Consider the following 16,404-nt stretch of genomic DNA (forward strand, 5'->3'; position numbering starts at 1 on the left):
GTGCTGTTGGATGAAGTCTTCTACAGATGTCAATAGATCCATTTGATTGAAGATGCTGATCAGTTCAACTGTATTCTTATTGAATTTCTGTAAGCTGGATCTGTCAGTGATAGAGGGTTTTGAAGTTTCCAGCTATAATAATGGATTCATCTATTTCTCCTAGCAATTCTGTCAGTTTTTGCCTCATGAATTTTGCCACTTTGTTGTTAATACATACATATTAGGGATTACTATGTCTTCTTGGAGAATTGACCCCTTTACCTTTAAAGTGATGCCCCTCATTATCCCTGATAATTTTCCTTACTCTGTAGTGTTGTTTTGAAGGATAAGTTTCACTGGCTACAGAAATCTAGGTTGATGGTTCCTTTCTTTTAATACTTTAAATATTTCATTCTACTTTCTTGTTGATTGCACGATTTCTGAAGAGAAGTTGAATGTACTTCTTATCCTTGTTCCTCTATGGGTGAAACGCTATACCCCTCTGCCCCTGACCTGCCCCTTGCTTCTTTTAAAATTTTTTGTCTTTGCTTTTCTTTTTTTCTTTTTTTTTTTTATTTATTTTTCCCTCAAAGCCCCAGCAGATAGTTGTATGTCATAGTTGCACATCCTTCTAGGTGCCGTACGTGGGACGCGGCCTCAGCACGGCCAGAGAAGCAGTACGTCAGTGCGCGCCTGGAATCTGAACCCAGGCCGCCAGCAGCAGAGTGCCTGCACTTCACCACCAAGCCACAGGGCCGGCCCTGTCTTTGCTTTTCTGTAGTTGAAATATTATACGTGTAGGTGTACCTTTTTTCTTGTTTTGTATTTATCCTGCTTGGAATTCTTTGAGCTTCCCGGATCTATGGTTTCATGACTATCATTAATTTTGGAAAATTCTCAGTCATTATGGCTTCAAATATTTCCTCCTTTCCTTTATTCTGCTGGTATTCCCATTATGTATATGTTACATCCTTTTGTAATCGTCCCACTGGTCTTGGATTTTGTGTGCTGTATTTTGGGGTTTTTTTTCCTTTGCATTTCGGTTTTGAAAGTTTACTGACATTTCTTCAAACTCGTTGATTCTTTCTTCAGCCATGTCGAGTCTGTTAATGAATGCATCAAAGGCATTCTTCATTTCTGTTATGGGGTTTTTGATTCTAGAATTTCTTTTGGATCATTATAATCTTCATCTCTGCTTATCTTCACCATCTCTTCTTACATGTTGTCCACTTTTTTTGCTAGAGCCCTTAGCATGTTAATCATTATGGTTTCCAATTCTTAACCTGATATTCCATCATCTCTGCCATACTGAGTGTGATTCTAATGCTTTCTCTCGGTGTTCAAACTGTGTGGTTTTTTCTTTTAGTCTGCCTTGTAAGGTTTTATTGAAAGCTAGATGTCGTGTCCTGGTTTAAAGGAACAATTGAGGTAAACAGGCCTTTAGTCTGAGGATTTATATTTATCTGGCTAGTGGTTAGGCTGAGTTTACTCTTAGGTGAGACAGGAAGAAGAGAGAGCTCTGGAGTTGGGTACTTCCCTTCACCTAGGTCACTTAGTCTTTGGAAAAACACCAATAAGTCTCTGCTAAAGTAGTTTCTCTTATGGGCAAGTCTTTTTAAGAAGAACAGAATAGTATGAGTTTATTTCTAAATAGCTATTTTTCCCCTCTCCCTGCCAATAGCACGAGGGGATTTTTCTCCAGTATTTACTGTGAGAAACTGTTGGGATTCCTGGAGATAAAACTCACACAAGTATGGGAACCCTTCCAGATTGGGCACCCTGGCATTTTTAAATCTCTTGCTTGTCCACACTGAGTATCCAGGAATTCATCAATTACAGTAAGTCTTTTCCTACCATCGTGTTCTGGTTTCTACAGAGATTTCTGACCTTGGGCTTCTGCTCCAATAAGGGGTGATTTTCTGTATTGGCCAGTCTGGGTCTCTGATTCTGCATGCAGCATTTGTGACATCAGTTCTCTGATAGATATATGAAGAGTTTTTGACCTTCAATTTGTTCAGCTTGTATCTTATTATGTGGACAGGAGTGATGGCTTCCAAGCTCCTTACAAGCTGGATCAGAATCCAGGAGTCCAGCTCTCTTATTTCCTTTAGATCACTAACTTGAACACAAATTAACGTTTGAAATGGAAGTTAACTTTGTAAAATATTCTAATCTTTTTAGTAAAGAACTCATTGAGCAAGACAACAATATATTTTCAATGAGAAAACTACAATTTGTAAACCCTTCCCTTCAAAAAGAAAATACAGATATTAAGTATTTCTTGAGCCCATCCCACTTCCCACTTGTCCCTGCCTGTGGGGTTGGGTGACAAGGGACAGGGAAGTTCACTGTTTCCTGAGCATCCTGTGAAGTTAAAGGAATATCTGAGATTTTCCGTTTGCCATCCATGGATGCATTTTCCTATGACATTATTATTATGACGACTGGCTTTTGATCCTGTAATGATATTCCGATGTCTTGGCATGTTTTTCGGGCTGACCTCAGTGTCTGATCACCATTTAAAACTCTTGAATGGGGAAATATGTTTTAGGGCTCAAGAAAATGTGTCTTTCCATGGTAGTAAAATGGGGTCCTGCCTGGATTTTATCGAGCTGTAATTCCACAGGGGATGCCTCGGGTCTGGGAAGCACTTTTTGCCCTTTCTTGAAATGTTAGGTGTCATTTCTGCTGTTTATTGTTCTTGTTCTCTAGCCATCTCCCACTCTCTTTCTCATTTGATGACCCTCTGTTTTTAGTGGTCTGGGAAAATCATAGGACCTGATGTGCTGTAATTGTTTATTAATTCAGCAATCAGCCAACTCTGTAAGATTTCAGAAAGGCTTTCTATTGATTGAAAGAGGTATATCTTAGTACAATTTTTTTGCTTTTTTTTTTTTTTTTTTTTTTTTTAAGTTTTTTTGGAGGCTTTTAAAACAATCCCAGGTTCTGGATGTCAGTGTGGATACTGGGTTTGACAAAAAAAAATCAGGTAAATGATGCATTAGTGTGTTTATAAAAATGTTTGCCATATCCATTATCAAAATTAAATAGATTAGTGTTCACTTAATAGAGCATAAACAGATCTTTTGGTCAAAAATAAGTTATTTACTTTTGTGCTCTTTATCAGAGATGGTTGTGAAGTTTCATGACTTAAACAGGAAATTATGATTTTTCCTTATTTTTAATCCTATAATTAATCATTATGCTGAACAAAATGATGATTATAATTTCATTGGGTTATTATTTTGATATTTTGTCGGAATGATAGATTTTTACTAATAATATATTTTTACATCATATTTAATTTTGTTTCTTCCTCTCCTAGGTAAAGCCTCGAGTATATCAAGGTAAGAGTTTAGGCTTTTGTTTCCTTTGTGGTATTTTCTCAGTTCTAGTGTTTGATGTGGGTTTTAATTCAATTGGGAGTAAATACAGTGACTTCTGATGTCTAATTGACTTTTTTTGTGTGTGTGTGAGGAAGATTGGCCCCTAGCAAACATCTGTGAGTCCTCCTCTTTTTACTGAGGAAGACTGGCCCTGGGCTAACATCCATGCCCATCTTCCTCCACTTTATATGGGACGCCGCCACAGCATGGCTTGACAAGCGGTGCGTCGGTGTGTGCTCGGGATCTGAACCAGCGAACCCCGGGCCGCCGCAGCGGAGCGCGCGCACTTAACCGCTTGTGCCACTGGGCCGGCCCCACTAACTGACTTTTTAACGCTTGAAAATTTTACTCGTCCTGGGTTGGAAACTAAATGACAACATAAAGGGAGTTGCCATCTATTGAGATAAGAGACCCGCAGGACAAATGGATCATGGGAGTAGGGACGATAGGGTGAGTTTAATTTTGCATAGAAATGTTTAGGAAGCAAGTGATGGCATGAGGCTGCAGTTTGGAGTGACTATGTTGACATGACCTGGCTCTTGGTGAAATGTAGAGATGATGAAACACTACTAGAGCCTATCAAGAAGTTTATGGCTTAGAGAAAAACTCAGATATTGCCAGGCAAAGTGTGTGTCACGACCCTGGGTTATGAGTCTGAAGCGGAGGGAGCCACTCATGCCAGTGGAGAATGGGTGGAAATGAACCCAATGCAAAATAGGGATAAGACATTCTGTACGGGCTTCCCAGACTGTGATGATTAAGTGGTGCTGTCTGTTGAGAGCCAGGGTGGCTGCCTGACACTTAGTAGGCCCTCAGCTGCTGGTGTTTGTCACAGTGAATGCAGCAGTGCTGGTGGTGAGAAGAGTGACCAGGGTATCAGAGCTCTCATGTTGGGCAAATAGAAGATAAGTTTGTGCTTTGTGGTCAGGTGAGAGAATTCAATGCCTCTGAGAGGAGTGTGGAATTATGGGCTGTGTTCTGGAGCTTTCCATGTGTTATCCACCTGTTACTGGGTGCTTTACATGTGCTGTATTCCTGTAATGGTGGATTGTAACATTCTCTTCTTGGGGCTGAAGGATATTGTCTTATAGGGATTGTGAGTTATCCAGGTCCTCTAGCGACTAAGTGGTAAAGCTGAGATTGTACCCAAGTGTGTTTGATTCTAAAGACCTTGTCCTCTTGAGCCTCCCACCCTGGTTCACATGAAGGGGAATCTGCTGGGCAGCAGGAAGGCATTAGAGGCTTTTCAGTGGCCCGTCAAGTGACATTTAGAAGAATCTCTCTGGGTAATATTAACTGTTTTTTTTTTATAATTTTATTTATTTTTCCCCCAAAGCCCCAGCAGATAGTTGTATGTTGTAGTTGCACATCCTTCTAGTTGCTGTACGTGGGACCCGGCCGCAGCATGGCCGGAGAAGCAGTGCGGCGGTGCGCGCCCGGGATCCGAACCCGGGCCGCCAGCAGCGGAGCGCGCGCACTTAACCACTAAGCCACAGGGCCTGCCCATCTCTGGGTAATATTAAAGGGTGGGGAAAACCTGGAAGAAGTCAAGTGCTTTTTTTTTCTTTTTTCATTTTGATTTTTGTTTTTTAAAGCAATTGCACTGATCTGTTTATTTTATGTGATAGTTGGAGGACAGAATATAAGTACATGAGATGCTTGAATTTTCTCGGTTTCCCCTCTGGTGATGACAGGGCTGTTTGAACTGTTCACATTTTCTAAGAATATTGCCTAATGATGGGATGTTAGGCTAAGACATTGTATTGTGTTTCCTCATCTTTGAAAAAAGATTAAGTAGGAATCTCATTGAATTAGGGTTCTTATTTCCATATTTGTTCCCTACATTTAAAATGCCACTAACTGAAACTTGCTTTCTTCAGGGATCATAGTCGTGCTAAAAAGTTATTTATGCTCATAGTGTCAATAATGTGCCTTTGCTGTTGACACATTGGGGTAATTCAATTTTATTGGTTTTGGTAGTAATCTGAGAAATGGTTTTTATCTCTTTTTAGTTAATTTACATCAAATTTCTGAGAAGAAGAAGAATTACTTGAAAGAAAACTCAGAACTGGCCAAAAAAATATCTGTTTATGAACAGAAGGTATGATCATCCTTTAATTTTTATTTTCATGGCTTCACCTTGAAGTACTTCCTCTTTCTTCTAGTTCACTTATTTTGCTGTCTCTTCTTTCATTCTAGTGTTCCATTTCATTACGTTGTATAACAGTCTAAATTCAAAGCAAGCATCTTATACATAAAGTACCACTTTTTTTTATATCTGTAACGATATAAAAGGAGATACCCATAGGAAATAGGTTTCACTATCACTATGATTAATATTTTTGAATTCTGAATCCATTATTACATATTTGTATAGATCAATGAAGCAAAGAAATCTGCTCAAGAAAATAAGAGGCAGAACAAGATTCTTGGTGATGAAGCACATAAATTGGAGGTAAAAATCCCTCCTTTTTCCTAGATTACACTCTAAAAACAGAAATAAAAGTAATGAATAAATATGACTAATTTCTATATGTTTTGTTTAAGAAAAACATCAAAATGCTTGGATGCATTAATGACATGATTGAAAGTATATCTGCTGAACTGGCATCTGACAGAGATCGAAACAGGGAGAATCAGGACTTGGTGAGAGTTTTGCTACTAAGTTATTACCATAATTTGACTTTTGAGCCTTTTTGTTCGCTGGGTGAATTGAGCCCTGCATTCTTCCATGCTGTTCACTGCATTTCAGGTACTAATACCACAGTGCCTTTTTTAATTTAAGGACTTAGGAAGAATTTTTTTCTGTTTTTACAACCCTGAGTAATTTTTTTATATCATTCAGCACTCCCTCCCCTCCAAGAAACGTAGAACTGAGAAAGTGTAGGAGAGGGTACTAGAGGTTTCTAGCCATGTTGGACAGTCCTGTCCCTCTTAGTACAGAGCAGAGAATTTTCAAAGTGAATCTCGTGACAATATTTACCTTTCACTAAGAAGAGCTGTTCATTTGAGCTGTTTGGCTTCAAGATTTTAGGCCTTCTTTGCTTTTGCCTTGTCCCCCAGTCAAGTATCTCAGTCTTGAGTGTAGGAAAGTCAGAGCGCCCAGGAAACATTTCTGACTTCAACTATTCTCTGAGTTCCTCATTTCTTTATGTGTTTGACTTTTCTTCCTGGGTCAAACCGGATCTACTGCTTTTAGTGGTACAGGGGCTGATGTGGGGTATGTTTGGTTGGCATTTCTTCTTTTTAGCATATCCAGTGTTTCTATTGAAATCCAGTACATGTTTTATTTCTATCCTACGTGCAAATATCAGAAAAGAAAAATCTACAGAAAACTTAAAAGTTGATATTTCAGTGAACAACTCAGGAATTTCAGAAGTAAACTACCTATATTTGCTGCAAGAATTTCATTGTAGACCTTAGCTTTGGTGAAGAACAAATGTGTCATGTCTTAGAATATTAAATTTATATGTTATTGATTTAGGGATTTTTCTTCTTGGGAACTAAGTCATTAGTGAGGATGTTTTGCTTTGGGTTTGAATCCCCCTGAATGAAATTCGTGTCAGTGAACTGAAATTGAAGTCTGAAGAACAGCATGTACAGAAGGAAGATGCTCAGCTTAAGATCAAAAAGGAGCAAATAACAAAAAGTTACTCCCATAGATTATATTATTCAGAGAACTAAATATCATTACTTCCTTTTTAATTTTCTTATTTTTAATTGAGACTAAATACACGTAAAATTTACCATCTAACCATTTTTAAGTCTACATTTTAGTAGTGTTAAGTACATTCACATTGTCATACAATCATTACTTCTTGAATACCTTTTCTCAAATCTCTCTTAAAGTCAGGAGATGTGAGTGGAGAATTCAAGGATTCGAAGCAGACAGCCTCGAGGTCTAATAAACGTAATCTGGAAGGTATGTTGCTTGTTGGGAAGAAACCCCATATAGTAAAAATGAGTTTGCAGTGAGAAGGTAAAAAATGACTTCTTGCCTTCAGGATTCTCTCCTTTCTTCTCTCCCCATCACAACCAAGTATTTGGAACATGTGCACACACACAAAGAAAATGGTTTTATGCTTTACAGAAAGGAGAAAGAAACTAGAAGACAGCTGTGAGGCACTGAGATCTGTTAAAGAAACAAAGGAAGCCGAATTAGAAATGCTAAAGAAGAACACACGTATGGTTGATGAAATCTGTGGACAAAGAAAGTGGGTCACAGAACAGTAAGCTATTCATGTGTTGATTGTTACAAATACTGTTGTATTAGTGAATGTGTAGACCAATGTAGAGAATTATAATTTTTTTTAGAATATTTATCACCGTATTTTTGCCATATTCAGTCAGTACAGAATTGTTTCTCCTTTCTGCCTTGATTTTTGTAATCTGCATCTTCCTTTCCATTCTAACTGGTTGTCAGAGATTCTTATTTGTGATTACTTTAAGATTGGAGGGCGTACAGGTACCAGCTTTAATCACTTCATTATCTGGAACCCTCTGGGTTCATTTACATTGTACTCTAGGTTTCAATCCCATCATATTGTCCTGACCTGCCATATGTCTATCATTTCCTATTAAATTCTAGACATTGGGTAGAAAATATTTACAGAAAAATTGAGGCCTAGTCTGATGTCATCTTGCTGCAGAAAAGATGGGAGTTTACATCTGGCAGGTGATCAGGGACGCCAGCAGTACTGAATCCTATTAATACAATTAGCGACTGAGACCACTCACTGCAGGCTTAGTCCCTCCTAAGGCCAGTGTGTTTTCTGGCTGCCTTTGTTCTTAGTGTGTAAGTCTCCTGGGACCCAGCTAAGGCCCGCAGGATTTTCTGGGGTGACCTTCGCTGACTGACCATGAAGTCCAGTTGTTTGACTTCTGTGCCCAGGGATGTGTGCAAAGGCGGCTCAGCCTCTTTGCATCTCAGAAGTCTCCTCTGGGATTAGTTGATGAAGCTTGGGGAAAGTGGCCCCAAATGCCAGGCTGACCTTAATCCTGGGCTTCCTTCTTCTCCATCTTGGCCTCAGTTTCTTTACTGGCTTGTTAGCAATTTGGTGCATTCTATCATGAATTTCATATTTGGCCAATGTTTCCTATTCTTGTCAGGGGGAGATGAGGGACTTCAGACCCACTCAGCCATGTTCAAAGGCAAAACTTTTCTTATACTCCCTCAAGAGCCAGGTTTATGTTCTCCCTGCCCAGGGCTGGGGTAGGGTTGCTCTGTCCTCACTGGCATCTTGTTTGCATTACACTATGAGATGTTTTAGGGTGGGGATAGTGCCCTACTTCTCTCTATATCCCCATCACCTTACAACGCACCCACTATGTTCCAGCCAGTCCAGAAAGCATTTGCTGAAAGATTGGCTGGGTGGCCAGAAACAAATGCATGAACTTTCTCTCTTTAGTGTTTTTGTCCCTGTTTCCTAGAGCTCTTTTAATTTTGTGTGTGATGCATAGCAAATCCAATGTCAAGTTGAGAATCTTTTAAATCAGAACCTTGAACAAAGTAGTTTGAAGACAACACAACAAATCTGCCTTAAGCCTTTGCCCTTTGCGGCCTCCACTGTCAATGAAATCAAGGTACTTGTTAATGAAATCAATCTACTTGTTAACATATATTGATATTCTCACTTTGAAGGTTTTCCACTTTGAGGAGACAACACCCTGACTATGGGGCAATTCAGATCATTTTTCATTCAGCCTAGTTTCCATTCTCATCAACTAGGATCTTTGAAGTTGGTGGCAGGAGTTCCACTCTTGAACTGTAGAAGTGTCCAGTAGTTAATTGTCTGATGTTATGATGCCACATCCAGGAAGGATCTATGGCTGTGTCATGGCCTCAGGTCTCTCCCTGGGAGAAATCAGACAAGTCATGCACCCCTGCTTCATCCTAATGTGCTTACTTGTAATGAGCTGGTCAGGCCTGGTTTCCACACTGAAAGAAAATGAGCTTATGCTGTCCCAGTCACAAGAGCCTGAGCCTGGGAGGGCACATGGTGCGTCTCATATGTGCTTTTTATATTTGTTTAGTTCATTTACTAATGACTAGGAACACAGAGCTGTGAAGAGAAGCTCAGAATTGCCAAAGACTTGCCAGCAGGAGGGAGTTTGATTTTTCTTTGTGCTCTAATGGGGGGCTTAAATTCTTTCCTCTGATTATATTTGTCCATCTATGCATTTGTGGGATAGGATGGGAGGGGACATTTGAATCTTGCCCTTTGGATTTCTTGGAGGGAAGAAAGGCTACTGGATAATGCATGTCTTTCCCCTCTTAGGAAGCTGAGAATGAAAGACCGTGAGCGGGTGGAAAAGGAGCAGCAGCTCTCAGCGGCAGAGAAGAGACTGAAACTGGCTGAGGAAGAAACGCAGAACTACAGGTGAGTTCAGCTCCTGAATACCAGCAGCTCGTAAAACCTTTGTTAGATTTTTTTTTTAACTTTTGTACGATGTTTAGACCAATTTATACACAAATATAAACAAATGTTCAGAAGACATTTATATAGAGATTTCACACAAGAAAGAAAAATGTTAAGTTTTACAAATGTGAAGTTAAAATATTAACTTAAAACAAGTAGGAGCCGGCCCAGTGGCGCGGCAGTTGAGTGCGCACGCTCTGCTTCGGCGGCCCGGGGTTCACAGGTTCGGATCCCAGGCGTGCATCGATGCACCGCTTGTCAGGCCGTGCTGTGGCAGTGTCCCACAGAAGGAGAGGGAGATGGGCATGGGTGTTAGCCCAGGACCAATCTTCCTCAGCAAAAAACAGGAGAATTGGCATCGGATGTTAGCTAGGGGTGATCTTCCTTACAAAAAAAATAAATAAATAAAGTTGCTAAAAATTTCCTGATCCTCAATGTTCCAGACTATGTGGAAATGTGGTTCACAAAAATGTTCCTGGAGGAGGTAAAAACTGCTGTAAATCTTAGGGAAGCAGTTTGGTGTCGGATGAATCACATCAGTAGATACGAGCATGCCATTTTAGAGACCCAGTGTTGTAGCCCTGAGAATATGATCAGGGTGTAAGGAAAAGAAGAATCGAGCTGTATGATGAAAGACACTCATTGCAGGATAAATTAGGGAGATATTGAGAATGGGTAAGGGAATTATATCAACTCAGAAGCTGGCGGGCATTCGATAATAAGGAAACAATGTAGCAATAGCTTTGATCCTACTGTACTTTTATAATCATGTGAAGTGTGTCTTATAGGATTGGATAATGTGTATAAGGGTACAGTTTGGATACTGGGGCCATGGGAAGACTATTTAAAATCATCCTCAATATCGTGCTTTATCTGATGAAAGCAACTGTCACTCACAGGCACCAAATTGATCAAATGCGACAACAAGCGCAGCAAGCGGAGTTCACCTTCAGACACCAGGTAACCTGCATCTGCCCACAGTCCCGCCTCCTTCAGCACCCAATGCAGAGGGTCACAGCGGCCCTGGGAGCCCTCAGCATAGGGTTATGACGTGTTGGCTTTTTCAGATGGCTGTGTATGAGAAGAATGCTCACGACAACTGGGTAAGTTTTGCTTCCTTTCCTTCCCTTTGTGCACAGTCTGCCACAACTGAAGGTGGATGTGTTTTTCTCCCACAGATCAAGGCTCGGATTTGGGAGAGGGAGATAGCAGAGCAGAGCAGGGAAGCCGCCCACTTGAAACACAGGTATGGGATGTTGACGTACATTTTTTACGGGTGTTTTTGAGGTATTAAGGCTAAGCTGTTTAGTACCTAGTAAAGGACTTGGTGTTGTAATTCTTATTGAAGTCCATTCTTTTTCTACATTCAAGATTGGAGATAATGTCCAAAAAGAGACTGCCTGAGGGATACAGGCTGCACAAACCAATGTCGGGAAGACCTGGGATGCAGAACCCTCCACAGAGAGGTAGGGAGCACATTGTGAAGTGCAGCCACTTAATTTCTGCTGCAAAACCACTCCATGTCCTACCTGTTCCTGTGGGGGATCACCGTGTTGCCTGGAACCAATCCCAAGCACGACCTAAAGACAACAGGTTATCTCGAGGGGTGACAGGAAGATGTTTTCCTCAGGTGCCCCAGCCAGACTGGCTTTCTGGGCCTGCGCCCTGTGCCTGGTGGAGCTCATGCCCCGCCACTGACTGTGGACCCTCTCTGCCCCCAACACCCGCCTCGGGTGCTCTTGGATTGCTCTCAACTGGAGAGACGTGCCTGGGGGAAGTGGGTGCATGCTTCCTTCCCAACTTGAGTCAATGCTGAAGACTTGATTTTTCTTTTAGTTGAGAAAAAGGCATTTATTTACTATTTTGGAGGTTCCCTTATTCTTCCTGTTTAACTTTTGCTTGTGGACTTTAGTATTCCATTCATAAATTAAATTTCTATGTAATTTTACTCCTGACATTATCAGTGTAACGCTACAGCTTTGCTGTTAAATCCCCATATCTTCCATTTTCTCATTACTATAATATTAGTCTAAGTCCATTTCTGTTCATAAATATTTACATAATTCCTGGTCACATGTGAAAGGCAGCTTATATACAAAGAGTGAGAGATTGGAAAATCCACCTGCGGCCTGAAGAAAAGGACCTGTGCTGTTCATGTTGAGGGGTTGTTGCTATTATCCCATCCGAGGTGATCCTCATTTTAATTTTACTCTATGATGAAATGGTGATTTCCCCTGATGTGTATTGGGAAACCCCTGTTTCAGTGTTGATTTCCAGCTAGTTGAGCCCGGACCTGACCACAGGTGGTTGATGAGTTATGAAAACCCTGAACCAGGGCCCTGTGGTGTCTTCCTCAAGGGTCAGGTGATGGGTCTCCCCTTCTCCTCGGGGGTCACCTGAGGTGTGTGGGGAGCCCTCTGCCATTGGTAAGGGCCCAGAAGTGGGAAAGAATGTCAGACAGTGGAGGAAGGCGCGGAGGGTTTGTTTTCCTTCCTCACAGTCTATGCAAGTCCGACTAAACCCCCATCCCTCCTCTCTGGCCTCTTTCAGATCCGGGACCTGGTGCTGCGGCTGTGAGGAACAGCAGCTCCGGGGGCAAGGTAAATGCTGTGGTCATTTTCAGTTGTAACTGTTTCTGGAAACATTGATGTGTGTGTGCAGCAGCCTCTCTTGGCCTCATGTCCGGTTTGTGTGTTCCGTGACACGTCACCTGTGTCATTTCCTTCCCCGAAAGCACAGTCTTCCCCGGCAGCCTTTGGGCTTCTCCACTCTTGGCTCTCATCTTTGATGGTGCCTCCAGAAGCCTTCAGTGCTTCTGGGCCGAGGACTGCAGGGCTCTCACGGTGTGTTTCTGGAAGTAACACTTGGAGGGTTATACTTAAGCCCACACTGAAGTCTCCTGGCAGAGCCGACTCCTTCCCAAACTCCTTGACGTGGGATTGTTGTTGTTGTGGTTCCTTTGCTCCATTCCTTTTTGCGTTTGGTGATGAGCCTATTGGGAAAGTCTGACGTCATCCTCGTGGGAGAGGAATGTGAGAAGCCGTCCCTCCAACTTCATGTTGGGTGCTTCGTGTGATGTCAAATGTTCTTTGTTCGGATCCAGCCGATCCAGCCGATGTCGCAGTTCCTCAGAGTCCCCTCTCTGTGGGTCAGTGTACTCTCCAGGATCCCTCCAGTGGTAGCCTAGGTCAGAATAGTCTGAGTGATCAGAGATGGCCTATTTGCAGTAGGAAATGGGCACGGACACCGAAGGAGTGAAGAGTGAGCTTCAGGACTGCGCTGCAGGACCCATTGCCCCCAGAGGCCTTCACTTGCCTTGAGGTGAAGGCAGTCCTGTGGTGTCCTGTGGCGCCGTTAGAGTGGGGCCGTTCCCTCATCCCCCCCGTCACAGGGTTTTACCACTGGAATCAAAACACGTCTGTGTTCATTCTGTCCTTTAGAATCCCCTCCTCACGTTTCCGTTGGACACAATTAGTCCGCGTCTCACGGTGGCCTTAGAAATCTGCCGTCCCTGTGGGTGACGATAGATAGAGCTGAGCCTAACCGAGTCCTGTCGGTCACACCGTTCCCCTCAGAAAACGCAGGCCCCCGGGGGTGCCCAGCGCCCCAGAGTCCTGGTGCCCGTGGGCAGACCCCGAGCGGAGGAGAAGACCCCTTTGTCGGGGAGGGAAGCTGAGGCGGGGGACGGGCAGGGCAGGGGCCTGCAGGCAGTGCTTTTCCCCAGGAGCAGCTCGGCTTCCAGAGGTGGGGAGCGGGCTTTTCCATCCCTCTCGGGCGCTCTCTTCTGAATAGAGAGCCAACAAGCTTCTGTGGTGCTGGGGGTGGTGAGGAGGGTGGAGGCCGGTCCTGGACCGAGATGCCGGTCTGCCTGGAGTCGGCTCCTTTCTCAGTCTGGTGTTGCCTCCTCCGGTCCTCTAGGACAGGACCCCTTGCTCTTGTGCTTTCGCCGACACGGGCGGTGACGTGTGGTGACAGTGGTTCATCCCCGTGGTGTTTGTTCCTCCCCAAGCTGGGCCGGCCCCAGCGGGAGGGGTAGAGCGGTCTGGCACGGATGCCGCTCTCCTGGCACCTGGGGGCGGGGAGGGTGCCGGGCGCTGCCCCTGCTTCAGGGGCTTTCAGCTTCTGTTGGTGTTGGTGCTTGGGTCTGCCACATCCACCTCCCTTTAACCTTGTGTTTCGCAGGTCAGCGTGGAGGCAGGAGGGCCTCCTCCCAGGGCGGGACCATCGGGCATGCCCTGGGGCTCAGGCCCACCTCCACTTGCTCTGAACCGCTGGCCCGTGTGGCCCAGTCCATTGCCTCCACCTGCCCCACATGGTAAGGTAATCTGAAGAGTATGAGTTAACTTGTAAAGTAAAGCATATTCATCTTTTTTCCTGTGGAGTTTTTGGAGAAAAGGTAGAGATGGTACTGAGGGCTTTGCAATGCAAGGGTAAACCTGGCTGAGGACATTGTAATGTTCCTCAAGTTTCTCAGGACACGTACAATGGGCTGTGAATTTTCCCATCCTGAGCTGGGCAGCAGGTGTCTCTTGTGGAGAAGGAAAGAGGCTTTTTACAGAAAGGCAGAAAGAGCAGTTCTGCAGATGCACATTGTACACAGACCATGTGCCAGGCTCTGTGGGGGATGAGGCGCACCCCTAACTTCAAGGGCTTAAGGCGTCCTATAGCAGAGAGAGACATTTCCATTAAAGATCCTGTGATCACCCTAATGGAAGCAGCAGTGAAGGGCCCCAGAGAACAAACGAGGGCAACGTGAATCTCACCAGAGTGAAGCGGGAGGTTGTGAAGAGAAGGAAGAGTTGAGGAGGTGCCCAGCGCGGGTGGGTTGGGTTCCTTAGATGGAGCTGGAAGGCCATTCCCAGCCAGGCAGGCAGCTTGAGCAGGGAGTGTGAAGGCAGTATGTGGTCCACGCAGTGTGGGCAATGCAATTATCCTCATCAAAATGTCACTGTTGCCCTAAAGCCCTTAGTTCATAATCGAAATAAAGACTCTTGTTTCCCTTGGATTTCTAAAAGTTCTGCATCTGTATGACAGAAAAATCTCTGGAGGTTTGGAAATGTAACTTGGCTCTTTGAGGATCCTTTGTCTGCCTGAGTTTATTGTGCCCCAGTGAGACTAAACGTGAAGACAGGGTCTAGGTGAGCTGAGCAGAGGCTTTGGCCTCCAGCACGAGTCAGACTCTTCCTGGGGCATTCAAGGTTGATCAGGAGCCGCCCCCACTGGACCCCTCTCACCACATCCCTGCATCCTCTGGTCACCACCTCAACTGTCAGCTTTGCGTCTCCCCAAACTTACCACACAGTATCCCAATTCTTTGCCTGTGTTCTTGCTGTCTCAGCCCCTAATACCAACTCTCAGTGGGACATACTCAGAGCCTCAGCCCCGTTGTGGGTGTGAGGGGGTGATACTGGTTTCTGAGGTCATTGTTAGGAAGATGAGATTAAGTACATAATGAAAGTGTCTTGCAAAATGGCTGGGACATGTTGGCACCCACCACTGTCACTGTTTAAATGAAAATATCTCCGCACAGAAGATTATCAAAAGATAGTCATTGAAGTACATTCAATTAAACTAAGGGTGTAAGAGCTCAGGCCCAGAGATTCACAATCCCTGTTTTAAGAGATAAGGCAAAGACCCCCCTTTCTTTTATTGAAATTCAGGTCCTACCAGTTAAAAAAGGAAAAGATAATTTTGAGAATATGTGAGTTCAGAGATCTATACCTGAGATCTGAAGACAATTATTTTCCACTAAATGTAGACAAACAGATGGAGCCATAGACTAAAGTGTTCATCATAAGCCACAGATATGTTGTAGAAGACAAATGTATACAGGAAGAAATGCGATTACAATGAAATAACCCCAAATCTCTTTGCCTTACAGGACAGTCATTTTGAAGGAGGACCCTGAGCCGTGATAAATAGGCTGTGGCAAATTATTATGGTTTTTCCTGCCCCCTCCACTTTTACCTTCCCGTTGTCACCCCTAATACACTCTTTACAGTTCTAACTCAGTATCAGCGTCTGCTTTTGGGAGGACCATCCAACTCACACCAGGGAGTGTACACAGTGTGATTCTTGTACACACGGTTCAAAAACAAGCAGAAACCACAGTGATTGGGCAGAAGCAAAGTTATTCCTTGGGGGTACTATTTACTGCAAGGGGCCTGAGAGATCCTTTGGGTGGTGGACACATCCTACATCTAGATCTGGCTGTAGCTGTATTTGTTCAGTCAATAAATACTCACTGAGCACATGGTGCATGCTGGTCCCAGGGGTGTCTGGTGATCAGAGAGACGGCTATCCCTCCCCAGGAAGTGGCCAATTTCTGATGGTGGGGAATGGATGAGGTGCCAGGAGTGGCTCCAGGAGACCAGTGAGGAGGCCCTGCAGTAATCCAGATTTTGTTCCCTTCACTCAACTTGTCAGCTACCCACCAAAAGCACCAAGTCCAGGCGGGCTTTGTAGGGGGCTGATGGTAGCAGAGTTTTTTGGTGAGTCCCATGAGCTCCCATAATCCTCCCACAATTTCCTTATTGAGGGATGGGCAGGGCAGAGGTCAATGGCATGGGAAACCCCCCTGCCCACACACAAACCAAGGAGAAGGTGCTGGGGTGTAAACA

The 16,404-nt window shown here is 43.8% G+C and overlaps 1 protein-coding gene across 5 annotated transcripts in view; it reads left to right on the plus strand.

Annotated features, from left to right (window-relative positions):
• The window catches only part of LOC147913600 (transport and Golgi organization protein 1 homolog), a 47,125-nt gene extending 30,957 nt beyond the window's left edge, over nucleotides 1–16,168 (plus strand). For 3 of the 5 annotated variants that reach the window (XM_087417109.1, XM_087417113.1, XM_087417111.1), the window contains 14 exons: nucleotides 3,305–3,326; nucleotides 5,378–5,466; nucleotides 5,743–5,820; nucleotides 5,913–6,011; nucleotides 7,215–7,287; nucleotides 7,456–7,594; nucleotides 9,644–9,745; nucleotides 10,684–10,744; nucleotides 10,852–10,887; nucleotides 10,963–11,030; nucleotides 11,156–11,250; nucleotides 12,335–12,384; nucleotides 13,967–14,099; nucleotides 15,666–16,168. In XM_087417109.1, coding sequence (XP_087273235.1) covers nucleotides 3,305–3,326; nucleotides 5,378–5,466; nucleotides 5,743–5,820; nucleotides 5,913–6,011; nucleotides 7,215–7,287; nucleotides 7,456–7,594; nucleotides 9,644–9,745; nucleotides 10,684–10,744; nucleotides 10,852–10,887; nucleotides 10,963–11,030; nucleotides 11,156–11,250; nucleotides 12,335–12,384; nucleotides 13,967–14,099; nucleotides 15,666–15,679 — 1,059 coding nt within the window. In that variant the 3' untranslated portion in view covers nucleotides 15,680–16,168. The remainder of the gene's footprint in view (nucleotides 1–3,304; nucleotides 3,327–5,377; nucleotides 5,467–5,742; nucleotides 5,821–5,912; nucleotides 6,012–7,214; nucleotides 7,288–7,455; nucleotides 7,595–9,643; nucleotides 9,746–10,683; nucleotides 10,745–10,851; nucleotides 10,888–10,962; nucleotides 11,031–11,155; nucleotides 11,251–12,334; nucleotides 12,385–13,966; nucleotides 14,100–15,665) is intronic. The other 2 variants (XM_087417110.1, XM_087417112.1) reach the window with 2 other exon arrangements.
• The last annotated feature ends 236 nt before the right edge of the window (nucleotides 16,169–16,404 follow it).

The sequence above is a fragment of the Ceratotherium simum genome, chromosome 26, assembly GCF_057802395.1.
Source record: "Ceratotherium simum simum isolate JZ-2026a chromosome 26, ASM5780239v1, whole genome shotgun sequence".
In the NCBI taxonomy this organism is placed as follows: domain Eukaryota; kingdom Metazoa; phylum Chordata; class Mammalia; order Perissodactyla; family Rhinocerotidae; genus Ceratotherium; species Ceratotherium simum.